A 16504-nucleotide genomic window follows, 5' to 3' on the forward strand; every position below is an offset into this window, starting at 1 on the left:
TCTGGCTCTCTGATAATAATAGTTTAAAATCAAGCAGCCAGTCCCAAGCTGGATACTAGAAAGTGAAGCCTCAGAGTTGGTACAGAGGAGTTACATATTGCATGTGAGTGCTCACCTGCTGAAGAAAGGCTGGGAAATGGGTTTATTAGGCCAAAGATCAGAGAGCAGCAGAGCCCAGGCAACAAGGTCTAGCTGTCGCCACTGCCAGCCCTTCCCACACAGCCAGTCTCAGACTCTCTTGCTATTCACGATGTGTGAGGAAACGGGGCCTCTACTACTTCCTTTAGATTGGCTTATGGCATTAGCAGACATTTTTAGGACCAAAGGGTAGACCTCCAGAAGCACTGGGTAGGATGGCACAGTGGGCCTCTGGAGTCAGACTTTGCTGGGTGTATTGAAGAAGTCACCTAGTCTCTCTGAACCATATGGTCTTTTGATTTCGAGCAACGGAAACCATTTTCTATCAACGTAGCCCAAAATAACAGAGAATGAGGGATATCCTAGACTGAGGTAAAAGGAAAGTTGGGCTCAGAACCAGGAGAAGGTAGAAGCCAGGGCGGCTGAGGGGTCCTGGCAGCAGTGAGCAGTGATGTGCACTCTCTCTTCCACAGTTGAGAAGCATGGGCTGTGGGTTAGGTTTCTCTCTTCCCTCACCCTCTGAGAAGAGTCTGATCTGCCCAGCGTAAGTCATGTACCCACTCTGGCTGGGATACTCAATGAACGTTAAATGAACCAATGAAAAAACAGCCTTTGTGGTTAGGGAAGGCCTTTACTCAAATAAATGACTCTGGTGGGGACTGCAAGCTACTCCAGCTGACCAGGGCACCTATCCTTAGCACTTGTTAATTCACATGAAGTCTGCTCAGTGCTGCAAAGAATCTGCTCCAAGCCCTAACATGGCAGGCAAGGACTGGGCTCCAGGATAGAGAAGAAACAAGCCTTCTACAGTATTGGCCCCATTTCTTAGTCGGCTACCTGAAGACTTTCATCACCTATCACTCGGCCCATATTTTTCCCGCTAGTTGCTCCCTCCTACTCTGACCTCTAACCATCCTCTAGCGGTTTGTAGTTCCTGGCTGCTTCACCCAGCCTCATTGCTTTCTGATCTTGCAGTGTAATTTTGACCATCTCCTGGAATTTTAGTTTCTAATGTATGTTACTTCCTCCAGGAAGCTTGCTTCCTTTCTTTCTTTGTTTCTTTCTAAAGATTTATTTATTTTTATGTATGTGAGTACACTGTCACTGTCTTTAAACACACCAGAAGAGGGCATCGGACCTCATTACGGATGGTTGTGAACCACCCTGTGGGTGCTGGGAATTGAACTCATGATCTCCAAAAGAGCAGTCAGTGCTCTTAACTGCTGAGCCATCTCTCCAGCCAGCCAGGAAGCTTTCTTTTTCTTTTTTTTTTTTTTCTTTTTTTTTTTTTTTTTGTTGTTGTTGTTGTTGTTGTTTGTTTTGGTTTTTCGAGACAGGGATTTTCTGTGTAGCCCTGGCTGTCCTGGAACTCACTCTATAGACCAGGCTGGCCTCAAACTCAGAAATCTGCCTGCCTCTGCCTCCCAAGTGCTGGGATTAAAGGCGTGCACCACCGCCACCACTGCCAGGAAGCGTCCTTAATCTACAGTTTGAACCGAGCTGGTTCACCCTCTTTGTGCTCCTACAACACTCTGGTTACCTCAGTAATGGTCCTCAGTACTCTTAAAATTTTCCTTGGTAGGTAAGAGGGCTCAGTGGGTAAGGGTGCTTGCTGCCAAGCCTGATGACTCAGGAGTCCTGTGGTAGAAGTAGAAAACTAACCCCCTCTGACTGCCATATGCATGCTATGACATTCATGTGCACACACATGCCCACACATACTAAATAAACAAATAAACGTAAAAATGTTAAAATAAAAAATTAAAAGTCTTTTAAAATCTCCCACATATTTTACAGTTTTCCAATGCCTGTGCTTGAGCTCCCTGTGTGCCTGCCCTGGTTCCTCGTATATACTCAGTGCCAGCCTGCCTTAGGGCTTGTTCGTGTATACTCAGTGCCAGCCTGCCTTGGGGCTTGTGCCTAGAAGAAGAAACTCAGCCACTATTTGTTGAGTGAGCTAATGAATGTGGCATTAACAACAGGATTCATGGACACGTTTGAGAATGTGGCAGCTGAAAACTCCCAGTACTTCAGAGGTGGCCGACTCTCAGGTGTGCCTCTCCACGGTGTTTTCCTTAAATGCTTTCTTATTGTTGTCATGTGATAATTATAGGATAAAATAATTGTAGGTTACTTCCAGCTGTGCCACCAGCACCTGGTTCTCAGATGATTCTCCTACAGGACAATCAGCTTACTAGAAAAATTCCCACCACACCCTTTCTCTCCCTCTGATTAATGACATTGACCCTTTTGTTTATGTGTAATGGAAGTTGTTAACTTCTTTTTAATGTCTGAACATTCACTAGGACATCCGTCTTAGTCACAGTAGCCAGTGCCTGCAGGGCAGCAGCACCATGTCTTTCTTTGGCAGTGTCCTGGACAAGGAAGGAGGTGCAAAGTTGTTCTGTGTGTAGTAGCATCCTAAGAGGGCAGGGTTTGAGTGACCCTCAGCGTATGCTGCCACCAGGAGGCTATTTCGTTCCCACCAAATATCTACCTCATTGCATTATTCAGTTGGCTTTTACCTCCTGACCTCCAGCCAACAGACCTGTAAGGACACAAATGCATTGGACAGAGACCCTGGGACTGAGAGGACTGAAAAATGATGTCGACGTTATAATGGTCGTTAAGGGAAGGCCAAGGCGAGAGATCTCCCGGGATTTTATTTTTCTCTCTTTTTGCCAAGAAACTGAGACAAAACATGTGCATAAGAAACCTCAGGGATCTTTGCCCTTTGCATTGTGATGGGCACCTGTCGAGATGTTCAGTGTCTGTCTTCCATGTTCCCTCCAGCATGCCAGGGCTTTTGCTTGTCTCTATACTCAGAGTGGTGAGGTGCTCTGGACACCCAATAAATACTTGGAGAATGGGCTCAGACCTTGAAACAACAGGAAACTCATTAGCAACTGAAGGGCCTTAGGAGCTCTGAAGGGAAAGTGAAGACTGAGAGCAGGGCAGGGAATGGAGTTTGTCCTGGCTGTGACATCATTACAGAAACAAAGTGATAGGGAGCTGCTAAGCCTGTCTTCCCTTGACCTCTGTGCCAAATCTCACTTCTGTAAGATAGAATCCCCGGTGGTGTAAACAGACCAAGTAACTCGATATCTCTGGCATCTCCCTTGATGTTGATGATCTGGTTAGACCTTCATTTTAAAATCCATATTGCCGGCATATGTCACAGTTTATTTTAAATAAATTTAAATTAAAATAAATTTAAATAAAAATTTTAAAATTTTCAGATTTATTTATTTTTTACTTAATGTATATGAACGTCTTTCTTTTTTTCTGCATGCATGTATATGTACCATGTATGCTGGTTGGATCCCCTGAAACTGGGGTTACAGATGATTGTGAGCTACCATGTGGGTTCTGGGAAACTGAACCCAAGTCCTTTGCAAAAGCAACACGCTGCGCTTTCAACCACAGAGCCAACTCTCCAGCCTCTGTCTCAGAGTTTATAAGCCAATGTCTACGTACACGTTCTTGTAGCCCTTGATGTCTTTAAACCTGTTGCTCCTGAGATTAGCTTGGATCTGCCTTTGGCCACTCTTGAACGGGACAGTCTTCAGAGTGATGCTGGCTTTGTGATGGGGTTTGAGGACTCCAATGCTGCAAAGAGAGCAGAGAATGTCAGAAAACCCCTTTTCCTGTCACTCCCTGGACTGTTTTCCAGAGTCCTGTGTCCAGCCTAGGGGCCTGAAAATGCTAAAGGCAGGGTACAGTGAGAGTGCTCCCAGAGTGCTTCCAGAGTGCTCCAGCACTTACAGGACTCTCTGCTGCTTCCTAAAGAGGCCACTTCCTTCCAAGGTCAGCACACAGTCCTCTACCGGCTCTGAGAGTGGGTTTGAAAAGACCACCTGGATGGTGAGCGGCTGATTCACAAAGGCAGCTCCTAGAACCTGAGCAGAGACCAGAGATTAGTCACCATCGCCCAGTTCACTGAATGCTAATGCACAGGGCTGTTTGTAGGTGTCAGAACAAACCATCCCAAGTATGCCACTTTGGCCTAAGGATTATTTTGAGTTGAAGCTGTAAGAAGAAACAGACACAAGAAATGCTCTCAGGCTTCCATCCACGTACCAAATGGTATCCATTGATAAAGGTGCCTCCCTATCCCATCCTTCTACCAAGAAGTTCATCACTGAGACATTGGTCCCTGGACTGGTTGGTGTTTGTCAACTTGATAAAAGTTAGCATTATCTAGGAAGAGGGGTGACATCAATTGAGGAGTTGCCTTCACCATATTGGCCTGTGGGCACATCTGTCGTGGCATTTTCTTGATTGATGTGGGAGGGCTTAGTTCACCCCTAGGCAGGTGTTTCTGATTGTAAAAGAGGCTGGAGAGATGGCTCAGAAGTTAAGAGCACTGACTACTCTTCCAGAGGTCCTGAGTTCCATTCCCAGCAACCACATGGTGGCTCACAACCATCTGTAATGGGATCTGATGCCCTCTTCTGGTGTGTCTGAGAACAGTGACAGTGTATTCACATACATAAATTAAATAAAGAAGAAAAAAACTCAAAACACTGATTGTAGAAGAGCAAGCCATGGGGAGCGAACCGGTAAGCAGCACTTCTTCTTGGTTCTGATTCTATGAGTTTCTTCCCTAGTTGGTTTTGGTCAGTGTTTTGTTACAGCATCAGAGAAGCACACTAGAAGAGTCTTTTATCAGCCTGGAGAGGGCACTGGGGAATCTACATGACAGGTTTCCACTTAGCTCCTACTGACCTTGGGATTCTTGTACATTTGCCTTCTCATACTTTGCTGCTCCCAGAAACACAAGGCCTCTCCCATCTCTTCTCGTCTCTCTCAACATGTATTTGCCCCTTTGCTAAGATGCTGTTTATGCCTACTAGAGACTGTGAGGTGCTTGCTGTCAAGGGGGCTCATGGCCTCACTTGGTGGGAATCCAGGAGATGGGTTAGCACCCTGGACACAGCACTGCAGAGAAAGAGCCCAACCCCTTCCCACTCAGGTCACAGAGGCCCTGTCATCTATTCTCTTTTGACACTTCAAGAAGCAGATGCCCGGGAGGTTTGCCCAAGGACACATGGTCAGAAAATGGCAAATCAAATCTGACCTGACTTGGAGGTGGACTTCCCTCCAGTGAGCTACCATCATGTCATCTGGACTCTTTCCTCATTTGCCCTTGGAAGGCCAGCTCAGGAAGAAAGCCCTGGCTTCAGCTCAAGGGCCCACACAAAAGGCCTCCAACAGTACCAAGAGGTGAAGACCCCTTAGTAAGCTGTCCCCCTTCCAAGGGAAACAAAAGAAGCAAAGGAAGGACATCCTCTTGAGCAGGTCCAGCTGCCTCCCATCCAGAGCTCAGGACCCCAGGACCATTTTTGTAAGAGACCATTTTTTTTTTTTTTTTTTTTGCCTACATTAATCATGATGCCAGGGAAAGTCAAGGTGATGATCTTGTTCACCAGGATTTTCTCAGGACTGTTCTTCTCTTCACCCAGGGCACTGATGCGGATTAGCTTGTCTGTCGACAGATACTGGCTGTATTGTGAGTAGAGGATTTTGCAAGGGTAGGTCTTTTCTAGGGAGTGAAGACAAGGAGGGAGAGGTGAGAGTAGTGAGAAAGAGTTGGATCCGACGCTTCTTCTATGGAGAAGAGGGAGACAATGGATGCCAAGTTTTGCTAAAGTAGAAACTAACCTTTTGGAGGGGAAAATGGCAGTTAAGAAAGATAACATAGGTTGCCCAGTCTTTCTCAGGTCCCAGTCGAAGTCTAGTTGACTCCAAAGCTCGGGTTTTCACCAATAAGCGGGCTACTTTCCTCAGCGGTAGTAAAGCAGGTCAGCAGGAGGAAGGAAGGAGGGAGAAAGAAGTAGGAAAGGAAGGGGGGGGGCTATAGGAGAATTATATATGTACCTTCTTCAGGGACCAGTGTGATGAATGCTGTGTCCTGCCAGAATGGGGCCAGGGGGCTGCCATCATGCAACAGAGACTGGGCACTCAAGTTGAGTTTGAGATCCTTGAACTGAGGTGACATGTTGACAGCCAACAGGACAAAGTTTATGTCTTGGCCCATTTTGGGTGAGTCCAGCAGCTCAAACTTCAGAGAGACCTGGAGGACATCAGTGGGTCGAAGGGAAGGTGTGTCGGGGCTCCTGGCACTGTCCTGCCCTGGTGGCACAGAGCTGAAGGGATTCGAGTTTGCTTGGTAAGGCCCTTGAGACCTCCCAGCTTGTAGCTTCTGCAGAGCCTTTAGAAACACCTGTCTCTCTTGAAGGGAGCCTAGAAGGATAGGATAAAGTATTAGTATGGGCCAAGCTGACCCTGGAGGTAAGCCTTGGCTGACTATACTGTCCTCATCACCTCCATCAACAAAATTACACAATGCAAAATCAACTTGCAAAAATCATTTTCAGGGAGATTGGAAAAATGGCTTAAAAGTTAAGTATACTTGGTGCTCTAAACAGAGGACCAGAGTTCAGTTCCCAGTACCCTGTCAGGGTGATCCCAACCACCTGTAACTCCAGCTCTAAGGGATTGAACAATTTCTTTTTGTCTCCAAGGGAACCCCCACATACATGCGCATACACATTTGCACATACATACACATAAATAAAAATAAAATAAATCTATAAAAAGTCACCTGCACTGCTATATGCTAATAGTCAATTTTCAGAACAGAAATTAAGAAAGCGTTCTAATTTTTATCTAGTCCCTTGAGAAGAAAACAATACTTAAGAATGGATTGAATCAAAGAAGTAAAAAACTTCTATAAAGAAAATCATAAAATACTGATGAAAGAAATTGAAAAGAATACAAAAGGTGGGAAAGTATTTCATGTGCATGGGCTAGAAGAATCGGTATTGCTAATACCCACACTAAGACCCCAGTCAGAGACTATGGCGTTCAACAAGAATCACTCAGGCGTGGGAGTGACCCTAAGCAGCACTAAGAGTATCCTAATGTCCTATGATCATGTGGCTCTTACATTTAATGGCATGAAGAATGTACAAAGAGCCTTCAAAGGGACCAAGAGAGGTACCATCTACCTTATATCTACCTTATCCCTTAATGGTCTTTCTCTCTGATGTGAGAATGCAGTCCTTCTTGATGCCACTTTATGTGATGAAGGACCATGAGATCAGGCAGCCAGTGTTCCATGGGAACATCATTAAGAGAATAGTGATGACCCAGGACAGAGCTGGGAAGGCTTCCCTTCTTGTAAGTTGACCTCTACAGCATGGAGTGCTACTGAGTTTGGAGGGCAGATGCCCCAGGTGGCATCTCAAGCCTCCAGAGGTGAAGACCCTAGACATAACCTATGGGTACTCCAACAGCCCAGAAGAGCCTATGTGTCAGGGGCAGCTTTGCTTATACACTGAAGGCCTAAAATCAGCCATAGGCCTAAGTCAGCCTGCTAACACGAAGTCTTAGGTCTCTGTGGAAAAACACTGAAACAGCTATTGTAAACAAGCAGCTTTGGTGGAAAATTGCTAGCCTGAATAATCATAGACCTTGGGTAGCCTTGGTGGATAGTACCAACTTAGATTAGGACAAGTGAATCATAGGCGGAGTGTTCTGTCCCCTGAACCTTCACCCAGCTGACACTCTGTTCTGGAAGATATCTGTACTCCCCCTGAACACCTACACTCCTGCATCATCTCCTTCCCCACTGCCTTTTTATGTAGATAAGCCCTGTGTGAAAAAAGTAAAATCGGCGATTTGATCAGACTATAGACAGATCACCATTCTTTGTGTCTTTGCCTGTCCCCCCCGCCCCCCACTTCCTCCTCGCTGTCTTTCAGGTGACTTCCCTGGACCCCTGTTTAATGCCCTGTTGGACAGGACACCTATGCTTTTCTTTTATGGTAGCTAATGGATGTGCCCCTGGATACCCACAACTTTCCTCAACCTGAGTTATTTCTAGTTCCCCTCCCCCATGACGGATTGGGTCATAGGATTTGTAAACCCCCTGCCTATCCAGAGCCAGTGGAATCTCTGGTCAGAGGTCCCACCATCTTCTCCACTCCTGCAGTTGGGGCCAAGGCCACAAAAATAGCTGCTGGTGCCTATTACAACCCAGGCAACCAACTTAACGTCTACATGTGCATGAGCATCCTTCACCTTCATCCTGTCCCCCACAGAAGACAAGAAGACCCAGTAGACATTGTCCACTTCCCTGCCTCTTACTCCCATTTTGTGGGCCTCCAGTAGGACTGTACCCAGAACCCAGGGAGGCCAGGGAGGGCCCTTAAGGGTAGTCTCCAGGCTCCTGGACTCTGAGAAATACCTCCCAGCTTCCCAAGCTCCCACAGTGCTGCGTTCTTCCCACAGAGGCTACTCAGTGTGGTGGATTTGTACTCTACTTCATGGACTCATCAGACTAGTCATGTCTCTCCCAAGGGCCCTGCCAGGCCATATTCTCATTGCTTCCCCTGATGTCTGTGGCCCTGAAAGGCCACTATCTCAGTCAGGCTTTGGCCTCAGTCACACTTTTCCAGTTGCCCTTGTTCTTTCTTGTTCCTTCCTTGGCCTCCGGCTTTGAAAGTTGTACGAGATTCCAGGGATTGGTGGTATCAGAAGCAGAGCTGGGAGCACTGCTAATTTCTAGAAATTAGTTCCCCCTTTCCTCTCCTTTCCCATTGCTTCTCCTGGGAAGTGATAGAGTGCATATCTGTCCCATCAGACCCTATGGTCTGAGAATGAGGGGCTCAACAGTATGTGTGTGATATGTAACCTGACACCTGGTCCACCTCTTATGCTTCACAGCCCCTAGATGATGCATCAAGATTCACTGTGGTTTGTTCCTATACTAAGTTCAAAAAGAGGAGATGGTTATTTAAATAGAATTCCCTATTCATTTGATAAAAATCCAGTTAATATATTCATGTAAAATAAGCCTTGTTTATACTTTGTTTGCTCCAACTGTGAAATAGTAAAAATGAAGCAAGTGGCCAAAGGTGTCCACATAACCCAAAGTGATCTATATAGTCAACAGATTACCTATCAAAATAAAATGGAATTTTTCACTGAACTACAGAAAAAAAAATTGACATGAGCCATAGGGTACCGGGAATAGGTAAAGCTACCTTGAACAAAAATATAAAGTAGTAAGTATTACACCATCTGGCTTCAAAATACATGCAGGGGCCATATCAATGGCTCAGCAGTTAAGACCCTGATTCTGATCCTCATGGCTGGATCTTTACTTGACTTCCTAGATGTTGGTCTAGCAGTAACTTTCTTAGGAGTACATTTACACCTGACCAACATGGTCTCTCCTTTGGCCTTGCTGGCTTGGATCAGAACCCCCTGATAGGACTGTCACCTCAGCATAACCCTCTGGCCCTGCTGGCCCCACAAGTGTGAACACCGATTGACCCTATGTAAGTGTGAGTGCTAGCTGGCGATCTGGCCTGTCTCCTGAGCATTCAAGCAAATACAATGAATTAGAGGATAGGTTAAATAACTCATTGGTAGAAATCAACCAATAAAAGAAAGTTTACTAAGTTGACTGCCATCTTCAGCTGGAGGCTGAATTTTGAGGGAAGCTAGAAGAACTGATGTTTGCTCTGTTGGCAGGATGTCTGTAAATAACTCTCCAGTAGGTATGGACATATTGGAGAGAGGTCTCTGGCCTGTAGGACATGAGGTAATGGTGGACTGGAGAAGTGAGACTGTGGACCTGGGTCTTTCCCTATCCGTGCCCTCTAACTCTCCAGACTATGATGGGGATGGTACCCTAGATCTTGGGCTCTCAGGAAAGCTGTACCTTCTTCATACTTGTAGCTCTCAGTGATGTCATCACGCTCATCACTCTGGATACTCTTGGTGCTGATAAAATTCCCAACAGTAGCTGTGTCCTGGTGAAGTTTCTGCTCCTTTCCTCCATAGACAAGCCAGGACGTGCAGTCAGCATTCACCATAGAAAACGCAAAGCGTGTGTCATAGTTTAGGTCAACTTCTCCCTCTTTGATGGCTTTGACAGAAGCAGGGCCACAGCAGTAGAGACCTGAAGGAGAACAGAAAGGAAAGCTTTGGTGGGTGGTATGAGCTGTGCCACGCAGGAGCTGGGGCAGCTCTGTGGGAGTGGGCCCTGACTTCTCTCATGGGAGCCTCACCATTGCTGGTTTCCTGAGGGGTAGCATCAAGCACCTGCCAGCCTCCATATCCAGGAGGGAGGTCCTTGCGTGCCATCCAGCACTCATTCCACACATGGAAATTCCTGAGGAAGAAGCCAGGGGTAGTCAGTGTTAGCACAGAGAAGGCACAGGCTACGCTGCTTGTTTTCTTTCTAGACCAAGGATAAGCAAGTAAACTGGCCACAGAAAGACTCACAGGGCTTAAGCATCTATTGGGAGAAGTGACAGACCTTCCTCCTGTGAGCCTCTAGTTGCCTGCAGAAAAGACCATTCCTCCTAATTGTGTGAACTAAGTGAAGGCTTCCAGTTGACTAAAAACTCCTTTAGGCTCTCTCAAAGGAGGCCTCATGGCCCCTTTCCTCACTCTCTGCCTCACTGTCTGTCTCCATATGTATACACCTGCAAGCATTGTGTCCCATAGACTTGTAGCCCTAGTCTTCACCATGTCTACAAGTGAGATGTCAAGCCTCTGTGGTCAGACCCTTCGGCGATTAAAAGAAGGAGGTGACAAAGAAGGACCCCCAACCCCAGTCCAACAGTTTTAATGATGTGAGGATTCTAAAACCATAGCTGTTTTCTATTTTGTTTCAGCCCCAGGATAGGAAGCAGGAGGATGGGGCGAGGGGCATAGGCTATGAGCACAGTCCTGCCCTGCGGAAGCTTGTGGTGGTTTTGGCTCAGATCTGTGGTCTAAGACTGAGAGGTTAGCTCTCACCAGACGGTGTCCTTCTTCATGTTCTCCAAAATCCTGCCTGTGTTGTCGTAATACTCATCAATGATCAGATTCCCATCAGTGTCATGGCCAGAGTCAAAGTTGGTGATCACACGGGTGGGAATCCCCAGGCACCTCATCACTGTGGAAAGACAGAGAGACCACTGTTGGGGTTGTCCTGGTGTTCTTTGTATTCTGATATTAATTCTGCTTCAAGACGGGCTACACCCAACAAGAAGAGGATCATGTACTCAGGTGATTTCATGTGAACCTCCAGTCCCACCTTTCCCTTTCACCATCCAATCACAAGCTCTCGGGAAGGGTAGGGGACAACAGAGGAAGAAGGACAGAGGAAAAGGAGGTGGAAGAAAGATGGAACAGAACCACATGGCCTGGAGAAGCCTCAAGTAGCAAGGGATCTCATAGCTGGGGAATAGATTAGTGCAGTGGTAGATCTGCCCAGTCTAGCCATACAGCTTATAAATATAATAATTGGGTTGTGTATTTTTTTACATGGGCTTATTGGTGTTGGAGAATTACTGCAACAGACCACCAGTGTTCTGTCAATCCTGAAAATATACAGTGGGCTTCCTGGATCTAGTGAAAGCATCCATTTGGTAACTGCAGGACCACATAAGAAGTGCTTGGGCTGATGGCAATTCCATATTTCTTCCCATTTCCTGAGCTCAAGGGATGACTATGGTAAAGGTTAGGTTCCTGGCTGATCTGACAAGCTTTGCTGGAGCCAGGAGAAGTCTCTGGCATATTGTCATATCTGCTGTTTATGCCAGCAGGGTGGGGCAGAAATAGCTCTCTGTTGGCAAGACTCAGAGACCAGACTCCACCTCACTCCTGTCCTGGCCTCAAATCTTCCATTTTTAAACAAACAGCTGAGATTCTGCTTCTTGTCATGAGAATTATTGCAGAGATCATTGGATTGTCGGGCAAGGGTTTCTATAGCTTAGAGTTCCCTTTTATTCTTGGCATTATTATGTCGGAAGCCTCTCCAGAAAAGCATCCTAGATCAAGCAGTAAAAAGAGGATGTCTGTTTAACTTGGCTTAGAAAAGTGAATGTGTACCTGATACAAAACATTCCTGGAAAGAGGTAGATTGTTGTCCTTATTCCCAAGGGGTGCCCATTTCCTCAGCTAGCTAACTTCTTTTACTGTTTTCCTCTGCAGCCCCATTCTGTGCTCTTTAAATGACCCCTTGTCCCTGTTCAGCACTGATTACTCTAAGGATGCCTGTCCCCTGGTGCCCAGCAGTGTTGACCTGCCCAGCTCAGGACTAATAATAATTGCTTGTATCCAGCAGTGAGGCTACATGCTGCCTGATTCACCTTCACTATCTTCAAGAGAACTCTGGGTAATACCTGCTATAATTATTTTCATCCTGGTGACAGAGGCTAAGAACAATGAGCTACCTTGAGCTGAGTCATACAACTAGCAAGACACAGGGCTCTCATCCAAGCTGTGGCCTCGTCTCTAAGCCCACCCCTCAGTAGCATACTCACGGTGCAAGCAATCAAGGGTTCTACACATCCCACACACCTTCTCAGGTTATTCTATATTTGCTGTATTTCTATATTATGTTTCTAGTGCTACTTATTTTTTGAAACTTAGTGGGCTTCCAATATTTTTCCTATAGTAAGTAAAGGTGATGGATATCTTTGCAGATCAATCCCTTCTTATTCCTTGAGACAGATCCCAAGAGGCAAAATGACTAAGTAAAAAACAGATATTTGTAAAGTTTGTATACCTAGTTTTTAAATAGATTTTAGTTTAGGCCTTTTTTCGTTTTTAGACAGCATCTTATTATATAGCCTGGGCTGGCCTTGAGTTTACAGCTATGTTCGGCTAAGCCCGACACAACCTTTCTCATTATTTTTTTGTGGCGCTGGAGACTGAACTCAGGGTCTTGCACATGGTAGGCAACTACTTTATCACTGAGTTCAGGCTGCTTCTTCTGGTTCAATGCTGAGACAGTGTCATGTTAAGGTACTCAAGTTGACCTCATACTCATTATGTATCCCTGGCAAGCCTTGAGTCTGTGGTCATTCTGCTTCAGCCTCTGAAGTAGCTGAGATGACAGGTTTAAGCCAGCAGTCTTGGCTAGGCTCCTTCTTAGTAGGTTGACATAGGCCTCTCTAGGTCAGGAAAGAGAGTCACACCTGGATGTGACTTGGTTTGGGGAGGAGAGAAGCCCAAAAGGAAATCTTGAATTCTCCCTTGAGTGGCCAGATCTGAACACAGCCAAAAAAACAAAACAAAACAAAACAAAATAAACAAACAGACAAACTAGGGCAAGCAGTGGGCAGTCCTGATAGCTGGGTAGAAGATGGAGGTTACACAGGACACTCTCAGAGAAGAAGTGGTGGAAGGAAAGCTGCCACTGAAGAAACTCAGGATTGAAGTGTGGCAAGACTGGAGTGCTGTGTGGGCACACATATGCTAAAAGTGTGGTCAGGAAGGCAGATGCCACTCACGGCAGCAAGAGAACACGCCAAGGCAGGGCAGCTGGCAAAGAGCAAGAAAGCAGCCTCCTCCCTTTTCTGCTCTGACTGATGAATCCAGTCACGGCTACTCGAGGTGTCAGTGCTGACATCAACTCTTGGTAGTTGTGGCCTGATGGGTGGGTAGGTGGATGGATGATACCTACTCTAATGATTTCTGACTTGAACACACACTGTCACAATGACTATGCTATACACGGGCACCAGACTCGCCTGTCTATAGAGCACAGTGAAGGATTTACACCAACACATTCCTGCTTGAACTTATCGTGGCCTATGAAAGGACTGAGAAAGGAGGGCAGGTTATTACAGTGAGACAGAATGAAGCCACAGAAGGGTAATAATAGTTCTTCCTCCTTTTCTTCTGACTGAGTAAAATACCAAATGTTTGTAGAGGCTTACCACACATGCTGTTATCAATCTAGAACGTGTTCACACTTTCAGATTGGATGTTTTATTGCTTATAGAATTTAGTTTAGGCTCTTTAGGGTTGTCTTGATTTTACAGATATGTGTCACCAAATCCAATCTTTACTCTTTGTGGTACTGGAGACAAATCCAGGGCTGTTCTCCTCATCTTCTTCCTTCCCTTCCTCCTCCTCCTCCTCCTCCTCGTCTTGTTGTAGTGCTGGGAACTAAGCTCAGAGCTTTATATACATTAGGCATGTGCTCTATCACTGATCTGCAGCCCTGGGCCTTCTTTTATGGGTCTAAGTCCTGGCCTGTCTTTCTTCTCCTTGTCATGTGACCTCACCTCCTTAAGCTTAAGGTATGTCATCATTAAAGTTGAGAAAAACATAGGATTCTAGGTAGATTAAGTGAGAAAATGCTTATACTGTGCTTACCCTAATGGCCAACACCTACAGTAATGATGATATCCTTGGTTAGACAGGCATATTGGAAAGGCTAAAAGACAGTTCAATTATAGATGTTTAGTAATAGTGAGGTCTCCAAATAGGCACAAGATTCAAATCAGGAATCCTGGGCAAGCACTTTTCTTCTTCCTGTGGAGCTAGGGATCAAATCCAGGATTTCACCCATCTGGGCAAGTGTTCTACCACTATGCTACAGCTCTGCCTCCTTATTTTATTTCATTTTTGTTGGGGTAAAGAAGTTGGTTTTGAGCCAGAATCTCACTCTATAGCCCAGGCTGACCTTACTCCTCCAGCTATCCTCCTGCCTCAGCCTCCTGAGTGCTGACATTTTAGGCATTATAGATGTGAGCCACCATGCAGGCAAGAAGAGTTGCTGATATAGAACACGAAGCACAAGATGACACACCTGAAGCGTGGAGCAGTGACATCACAGGGAGAGGAGCATCAGGCCAGGACTTGGGCTCATGTTTTCCTAATCCCTTCCTTGCTCTAACTACAAGTTCCACCCTTGCCACCTCTCGGGGCACCCCAGGCACCTGTGATCTCAACGCGCATTCATCTTTGAAGTTTCTCTGACTACTCTGGGTCACGTTAGCCTCCTACATGCACTGTCAACAGAATTCCAGTCGCCTACACATTTTAGCACTAGATTAAGCTCTCTGTAATTTACCATCTCTATCTTATCTCATTGGCCAGATTACAAGTAACCTCAAAGCAAGGCTTCCATCAGATATTTCACTTGTGTTTCTTCATTCCTAACACAATGTCGTGAACAAAACCCATGTTCGTTTGCTTTCTGTTTAATTAATTGTCTTCAGCCTGTGAACAAGGTTGCCTGCAGACTATCAGTTCTGGTGACTCAGGATCTGACATGACATTCAAGAGACTCTTTCAGTGACAAAGTTGTGGGACATGAATCTCTTATAAAAGAGAGACCACATGGGCATTTATTAGTGTGTACACACACACACACACACACACACACACACACACACGCCTGCATGCTCGACAATGGTAATTGGGCAAAAGTGGATAGGGTTTCAATTAGGAAGGGGCTTCAGAATTCCTGATGTATATTCCAGCACACTCTTTGCACTACTAAGAGTTACAGTTAAAGCTTATATGAAGCAGCGAAATGATTACACTTACATGTGATAACCTATGTCACCCTTTGTCACTTTTTCTTTCTATCTAGATGTGCTTAGTTACCGAATGGTAAAATACTACTCCCAACCCCTCCCTCACGTAGCCAACTATCTTTTATAACCACAGTAATTGTGCAGCTTTAGGCCTTTCAAATAACACTGTCTTGAGGTCTTCACTTACCTAATCTCATTCACTGACAATGGGAATGGAAGGAATTCATATTTGTTTCCTTACTTATTCTGGATTTTTGAGTAGCTTGTTTGTTACTGTTGTTTTGTTTGGTTTTTTTTGTTTGTTTGTTTGTTTGTGTGTCTCATTGCTTGCTTTGTTACCATAGAATCTGTTACCTGACCGGCTTCTAAATATTGAGCTTAAATGTTCACATCCTGTGTTCACCTTTTAAGTAACTGAAACTGCGGCATGTGTAGCTCTCCGTGGTGTCTATTAAATGTAAAGGCATGTAATCCATCTTTTGTTACTACTTCAGCCTTCTAGCCTTGTATTAGGACCACACCCTACCAAATGACTATTTTTATTTCCTTGTTTACGTGTATGTGTGTGTGTGTGTGTGTGTGTGTGTGTGTAAAACAAGCACGTGTTATGTGCCTATATGCATGTAGGTCTGTGTGTACATATGCATGCCTGTACACATGTGTAGAGTCTAGAAAGGGTGTTGGGTATCCTCACTCTCTGCCTATGTTTCAAGGCAGGGTCTCTCCCTGAGCCTGGGGATCACATTTCTCAGCTAGGCTGGAAGCTAACAAGCCCCAGTAACCCTCTTTTCTCAAAGTTTGCTCAGATCGGGGGTTATAGGAGTGTATGGGACATATCTGGCTTCTAATGTGGGCACTGGGAGCCACGCTCTGACCCTCAGGTCTGTACAGTAAGTACCGTTAACTGCTGCACCATTTTTCCAACTTCCCAATTTTTTTTTTCAAATTTAAGAATTTAATTTAAAGTTTTTTATGTGTGTTATTGTTTAACTGCATGTATGGATGTGTATCACCTCTCTGTC

At 45.5% G+C, this 16504-nt stretch overlaps 1 protein-coding gene across 1 annotated transcript in view; it reads right to left on the bottom strand.

Moving 5' to 3' along the window:
- Nucleotides 1–3399: 3399 nt before the first annotated feature.
- The window catches only part of Tgm5 (transglutaminase 5), a 38132-nt gene continuing 25027 nt past the window's right edge, over nucleotides 3400–16504 (bottom strand). The window contains exons 7-13 of the mRNA XM_034495819.2: nucleotides 10960–11098; nucleotides 10224–10327; nucleotides 9875–10114; nucleotides 6019–6384; nucleotides 5523–5683; nucleotides 3904–4037; nucleotides 3400–3747 (exon numbers count right to left, since the gene is read on the bottom strand). Coding sequence (XP_034351710.1) covers nucleotides 3594–3747; nucleotides 3904–4037; nucleotides 5523–5683; nucleotides 6019–6384; nucleotides 9875–10114; nucleotides 10224–10327; nucleotides 10960–11098 — 1298 coding nt within the window. The 3' untranslated portion in view covers nucleotides 3400–3593. The remainder of the gene's footprint in view (nucleotides 3748–3903; nucleotides 4038–5522; nucleotides 5684–6018; nucleotides 6385–9874; nucleotides 10115–10223; nucleotides 10328–10959; nucleotides 11099–16504) is intronic.

The sequence above is a fragment of the Arvicanthis niloticus genome, chromosome 2 (genome assembly GCF_011762505.2).
Source record: "Arvicanthis niloticus isolate mArvNil1 chromosome 2, mArvNil1.pat.X, whole genome shotgun sequence".
NCBI classification, from domain to species: domain Eukaryota; kingdom Metazoa; phylum Chordata; class Mammalia; order Rodentia; family Muridae; genus Arvicanthis; species Arvicanthis niloticus.